Here is a 6,123-nt window from a genome sequence, read left to right on the forward strand (position 1 = left end):
CTATGTATAATATACAAGGCACTGTATTGACCGCTAACTTTACTATCTAGACTTTGTAGCTGTCTCCCCCCCATATGACCATTTCTTACAATGTTCCAATAAAAATAATCTTACACTGGGTATAAAATATGGTGGTAAGCCGTAGCTATCGAAATAGTAACCGACACGTAGAGTGTCTATATAGATGGAAACCCAGTGCGACCTCCTTCTATTGTGCTGGTCAAAGTTTATGATGAGAGACATGGGATATTGGGAAACCTTATGAGGTAGCCTATCCGAAGCAAAAACGCCCAAAAAACTCGGGGTTTTTGATAGGGCGTAATTTAAATCTACTGTGTTTGTTGCTGACATTAATAATCGACAATCACGTTTCTATTTTTATCAACTTGAATTAAGCTATGAAACTCGGCGTAAACGATGCGAACAACAGCTTCGGGTAAGGCGGTCGCAAAACCTAGATCCAATCGTAATTGACCTTGTTTACCAATATTCCAGAAGATGGAATCACTAGCCGAAATATCAGGGGTTAAATCGAAGGCATATAAGGTGTACCCGTTAACGTACTCGAAAGGGGATATATCGTTACCGTCGTCCTTATAATGAATATTACACCCTGAAAACAAGGTGTGGTACTCTCTCATAAACAATTTTTTAGTAAAATTCGGTGTTAAGGCTTTAGAAGGTATCTGATCGTTATCCACATACAAAGCTAAATGATTAAAATTGTAATTTTTAAAGTTAAAGGGGTTATGGGTGTAGCTACCCTTGAACGCCTTGTAGGAAACTAGACCGATTATGACGCGAGTAGGGAGGGCACCTAGATATATATTGTCGAAACTCTGACTCTGCGTGTACGCTGACAAAGATTTCGTTTTTATCTCGGTACGCGTAAAGTTATACTGGGCGGCACCTCTACCAACAGCAGCTTCATGCGCCAATAATATTTTAGGTGCCAGTTTAACCTTGCGTACATTTATCCCATCTTCTTTAAGCAATATTTTACAACCCTTGAGGGTCGCGGTCTCTTTAAACATCAGCACAAATTCGTCTTTGTTTCTCGAGAAGCTCATTTTAACATCCACAGCATTCACCAGATATTCGGGTATATTAAACACATCGCTAAATACGGGACAGTAAAATTCGGTATCCACAGATTTTTCGACGGCTTTCATTCTGACAAGAAAACCGCTGCCGGTTAGATCATCCATCTTACCCGCCTCGTCTTTAGCCCAACCAGCGCTAGACAAATGCGTGTTTTTAGCGGCTAGTCCATAGTTTAGAAGGGATTCGATGTAAGCGCGAAACGAGTAGTTGTTTGCCGCCGGCGTTACGAGGGTGGAACCAAAATAGATTTCACAATTTCGCCATAAGGAGTGAGCCGCGTTATTTACGAGAGCCACCACAGCGTCGTCCGGTAGAATCCCGCCGTCATCTTTGGTCACACTTAACCGGGTGTAATGCATTGTGTGGGCTAAATCCATGTAATAATCCCCGTTTCCGGGGATGTGGTATTCGACGGTAGAGCTGTCATTGAGCGCGGATAGAGGTTTTTACCAGGTCCATTGTCCGTGTTCTATACTTGTCTGGGTAGGTGTTGAAGCAAAAATATCGAGTTCACTCTTCAGGGCTTGAGCGGAGAGCATTTTTATCGCGAGAAAATGTCGCGTGGTTTCTTCTTTGCTCCCTTGAGAGTAACTGAGAGTCTTTTCAGCTTGAGCCTCTTTATAACGCCCGACCCTTTCTGAGGGTTGATGATATCAAAGAGAATATACCAAGAGGAGCAGAAACTTTGTAAATAGGGACCGACTTTTAATTTAGAGAAACTAGTTCCGGTTGCTCACGTGACCGTGTTGTCTGCTTAAAAATTACCTTTTGTACGTCAACGGTCTACCCAGAGATCAACCCTTTGCCTCCAGCAAAATTAAGCAGCCGACATAGTTTAACTAATAAAAGGCGTCGCTGTTTAGCCAATCAAAAAAAAAACCGGATCTAGTATCTCCAAAACCGTGGCCGGGCTTTCCAAAAGCCTTATGAAAAGCTAAACTTTCTGCTCCTCTTGGTATATTCTCTTTGATGATATTGTCCATAGTCTCGTTAAATCGACGCTTGGCAGCCGATTTTATATTCTTTCCTTCGGCTACATCGCCTAATATTTTATACCCCGTCGTAGCGGCTTTAACACCAGATATTTAGCGCCTTTAGCTAATAACGGTCTGGCTCATCTAAACAAGCCCTTGAGCAAGCCCCCTACCCCGTGGCCTTTTTGATGTGGTCTACCAGAAAAAACGCTCGAAACTCCTCCACCCACCTGGTCAAGGTAATACGACCGGTACTCGCAACGATGACCTAAGACGTCTGGTTTGGGCATGGTCTAAAATGTAGTTTACAGGTTGTCTGTCCGAACTCGAATGCCGTCGGTTGACCTAAACTCGTTCTTATATCTATTTCTAACGTCTCGAAATAACGTTTAGCAACTTTAACATAGTGAGGTGAATCGAACGTTTTAGTGACTATAGAGCCATGGGGTTTATCTTCAACACCGACAATACGAAGTAATGGCGCTATCGTGTCGCCTACCAGTTCATTGCTTACTATATCGGAATAGACAAATAGCTGATCCGGTATGAAGTAATTTAATCTGGCGGGCACGTCGCTTCTTAAATTTATCTCGGATTGATCGGGAGGGCAACTAATGGCGCGTTCCCATTATCCAACTTAAGTCAGCTGACTTGTCCGCCAGACTAGTCAGACTGGCTGGTCAGGTCGGTCTCAAATCAGGTCACCCGTTCACACTTCCTGACTTGTCAGGTTGATTTTTTGTGCTTACTCAGTACGCTTCGGAATGTTTATAATGAAGTGAGCTGAACTGAACTCTGTTTTTATTGACTATAGTGACCAGTCATCTGCTATTTTGATATGCAAATATTATTCTACTGTAAGGAGGGAACTATTTGAAATGGATTCTGATATCCACCATAAACGCAAAAAAGCCATAGCATTAGTGGGAATTATCGCAATGGTGAATTTTGAACAAACAAAAAAGAATGCGAAGAAACGGAAGGTCTGGGTGAAACCGTGGATAAAGCGACGAAATGAGAAGGGTGCTTATCACAATTTAGTGAAAGAGCTACGTCTTGAAGATTCCCTAGACTATAGGGGTTATCTTTGAATGTCCCATGAAACCTTCACCTATATTCTGAACGCTATAAAAAGTAGGATTGAGAAAAGCGATACATTATTTAGGGACGCAATACCAGCAGACGAGAGATTAGCTGTAACCCTCCGATTTCTCGCTACAGGTACGTACTGATTTGCAACGATTCAAATATCATGGCAATAACCCTTACTAATGAATGTGTCATAATAGGTGAGTCAATGCGTTCCTTAAGGTACCAGTTACGCTTGGGTCTCAGTACCATACATAGAACTATCTATGAGACGTGCGAGCCCATTTACGAAACATTATCCCCGAAGTATGTGTAACTAATAAATTACGTTGACTGAAAATTAATTATCTTTCATGGAATTTGACAGGCACATTATCTATCCTCAGTCAAGAGATGATTGGAAAAACGTATCTGATGAATTCAAGGAAAAATGGCAATTTGACCATTGCATTGGAGCCCTCGATGGTAAACACATCAACGTTACAGCCCCACCAAATTCAGGGTCCTTTTACTATAATTACAAGGGTACATTTAGTGTAGTGCTTCTGGCTCTTGTAGATGCTAACGCCAAAGTAGGGAAGACCTAATCGTGAATGTAAACTTCTAAAAATTAACTGGCTGTATTGTCATCTGTAGGGTATATTTGTGGAAGTTGGTACTAATGGTCGATGTCACGATAGCGCCACTTTCTCAAATTCTAAACTTTACCAAGCCGTTACCATTAATGAAGATCACCTACCAAGACCCGAACCTTTACCCGGCCGTCAAAAACCCGTGCCTTACGTCATTGTTGGGGATGAGGCATTTACTTTAAAAAAGAACGTTATGAGGCCTTTCTCCAAACACGAGCTGAACTTCCATAGGAGAGTCTTTAATTACAGGTTAATCACTACAACACTTTTTAAATCCTGGAACAAACACAGGGTCCATATTCCATGTTTTGTTATGTATTGTTTCTAAAATAGCGGGTAACTACACTCTCACAGAAAATAAAACTAAACTTTGATCATTATTCCTGCTAGTCTAAACGATATATTTCCTGAATTATCACATAAACAATAAACAATTAACAGCAATTATTTGATTTCTAGACTTTCAAAAGCAAGGAGGATATCAGAAAACTATTTTAGAATCCTTGCCAGTCGGTTTCGAATTTTGTTGGGCAGAATACCAGCTACGCCTGAGCATATTGAACAACTTGTGTTGTGCATATGCACACTGCATAACATTTTGAGAGACCAATCAATTTCTGAGGTTGATTGTGATCATAATGAGTTTGAAGATGAACGAAAGAAAATTAAACATAATGGGTCAAATCTAACTGCACTGGATCATCAAGGATCTCACGCGTCTGATGCTGCAAAAGCCGTTAGAAATGAATTCATGGAATATTTCTGTAACGAAGGTGCTTTTGATAAACAATAGACCAGATTATACGACTATTAATAAAATTATCACGTAAAAAATTATGAACGGTAGTTAGGAAACCAACATTTATTTATCCAACATAAAACTTTCATGTTTCTTTTCAAAAACCAGTTTCATTATTTCTAATTTCAATACATCTGCATCTTTTGGATTTAAAATCCTCATTTGCGTTGCCAGGAACGCTGCAAATATGTCATGCTCATCGTTTTCTACCTTGGGGGGTGATGACTTAAGACATTTCAGTGCTTCTTCCATAAATTCATTATGGAGTGGTCCATCATCTACCTTTCTTTTTCTTCGGAGAGTTTTCTGTTTTTCATTGTCCTTGTTTACCGAATTTGTACACCCTGAACTAGTACTAGCGCAGGACGCACTCTGTCTCTCATCATTAAGTTCATTTACCGTTGAATTCGTTTCATCCTCAGATGGCTCAATAATCTCATCTGCGTGAAATATGGCACCTGAACTGCACATGGAGGGTGTTTCCGATTCTTTGATGATCTGTTATGATACGTTTTATGTTAAATGATAGCTAGTTACACGTTTTGTATACGCCATAGGTGATATTACATACCACTTCGGGAACGTCCAAATCTAGAGTTGTTCGTCCTTTTCGCGGCTGGTTACAACTTTTAATGAACAACATTTCAGAAAAAAACTCCCATTTAGGGGTGTAAACGTCATCAGTTCCAGCACCACTAGTTTTAGATTGTGACACTTTGGCACATTCTCGTTGGAAATAAGTTCTTAGACCTTCCCATCTTGACTTGGCATCAGACACTAAACAATTATATACATATAATGTAATCAATGCCAGTGAAAAACGCATATAGTTGTTACTCATTGATTAGTTGCATTTGATTACCTGAACAACCAACGCTATCGGCAAATTCCTGGAAAACCTTTTCTCTAAGCCCACTCTTTTTGTAATCATTATGCTTTGGATTATAGATATGCTCATATTCCTTTAAAAATTCTATCAATTTTCTAGTATTTGCGAAGGTCCAATTATATTTCTGAGAAAGGATATACATTTAATTATCACATAATGTATAAAATACTTAATAAACTTACCTCGGATTTGTTTTTGGAAGCCATTTACCACGCTAGAACGTTGTTTCGTTCCGAATCTACGACGAAATATTTAAGCCTCGGTTTTGTTAATAGCAGTCGAAGACAAAAATGGCCAGGAGAAAATAAATCCGAAAATGACGTCATTGAACACGTGCGTATATCTGGCTATTTCATTGGATAATAACTCACAAGACAAAAGTCGGTCTGACTCCGATCGGGTACTAGCCCGATCAAAATCGTGTCTCGAATTCGACAAAATCTGTGTCAGCTACCACGTTCACACTACCTGACAAGTCGGCCGGACTTGTCAGGGGGCCGTTGTCAGCTGACTTAAGTTGGATAATGGGAACGCGCCATAAGGAGCATAAGATCCTCGTTATAACCGAGGAGTTTAGATAGGACCGGGGAAAAGGCTATCGACGTGTTACGTCTTACAAATACAACCACGTGATTG

The 6,123-nt window shown here is 40.3% G+C and overlaps 2 protein-coding genes across 2 annotated transcripts; both read right to left on the reverse strand.

The window, feature by feature from the left end:
- Positions 1–350: 350 nt before the first annotated feature.
- On the reverse strand, positions 351–3,362 carry LOC149676475 (uncharacterized protein F54H12.2-like). Its single transcript, XM_089838752.1, has 3 exons — positions 3,308–3,362; positions 1,555–1,741; positions 351–1,524 (listed from the first exon to the last, which is right to left on the reverse strand). Exons 1-3 carry the CDS (start codon positions 3,360–3,362, stop codon positions 351–353), a joined length of 1,416 nt encoding a protein of 471 aa, XP_089694878.1.
- A 1,285-nt stretch (positions 3,363–4,647) lies between these two features.
- On the reverse strand, positions 4,648–5,693 carry LOC149676476 (uncharacterized). The gene is made up of 4 exons (XM_089838753.1): positions 5,670–5,693; positions 5,461–5,611; positions 5,170–5,375; positions 4,648–5,096 (listed from the first exon to the last, which is right to left on the reverse strand). The coding sequence occupies exons 1-4, from the start codon at positions 5,691–5,693 to the stop codon at positions 4,662–4,664; spliced, it is 816 nt and encodes a 271-aa protein (XP_089694879.1). The 3' UTR covers positions 4,648–4,661.
- Positions 5,694–6,123: the final 430 nt, after the last annotated feature.

Source organism: Phalangium opilio, unplaced genomic scaffold, assembly GCF_054372755.1.
Source record: "Phalangium opilio isolate 3A_F unplaced genomic scaffold, DU_Popi_V2 ptg000046l_1, whole genome shotgun sequence".
In the NCBI taxonomy this organism is placed as follows: Eukaryota; Metazoa; Arthropoda; class Arachnida; order Opiliones; family Phalangiidae; genus Phalangium; species Phalangium opilio.

Excerpts from the sequence above, each read along its gene's own strand:
- LOC149676475 (XM_089838752.1), bottom strand. The coding sequence starts at position 3,362 with ATGACACATTCATTAGTAAGGGTTATTGCCATGATATTTGAATCGTTG. Across the intron at positions 1,742-3,307 it reads ATTTGAATCGTTGCAAATCA|AAAGGGTCGGGCGTTATAAA; the intron begins GTACGTACCTGT and ends ATCAACCCTCAG. Across the intron at positions 1,525-1,554 it reads GAACACGGACAATGGACCTG|CTCTACCGTCGAATACCACA; the intron begins GTAAAAACCTCT and ends GCTCAATGACAG.
- LOC149676476 (XM_089838753.1), bottom strand. The coding sequence starts at position 5,693 with ATGGCTTCCAAAAACAAATCCGAG. Across the intron at positions 5,612-5,669 it reads CTTCCAAAAACAAATCCGAG|AAATATAATTGGACCTTCGC; the intron begins GTAAGTTTATTA and ends ATCCTTTCTCAG. Across the intron at positions 5,376-5,460 it reads CGATAGCGTTGGTTGTTCAG|TGTCTGATGCCAAGTCAAGA; the intron begins GTAATCAAATGC and ends ATAATTGTTTAG.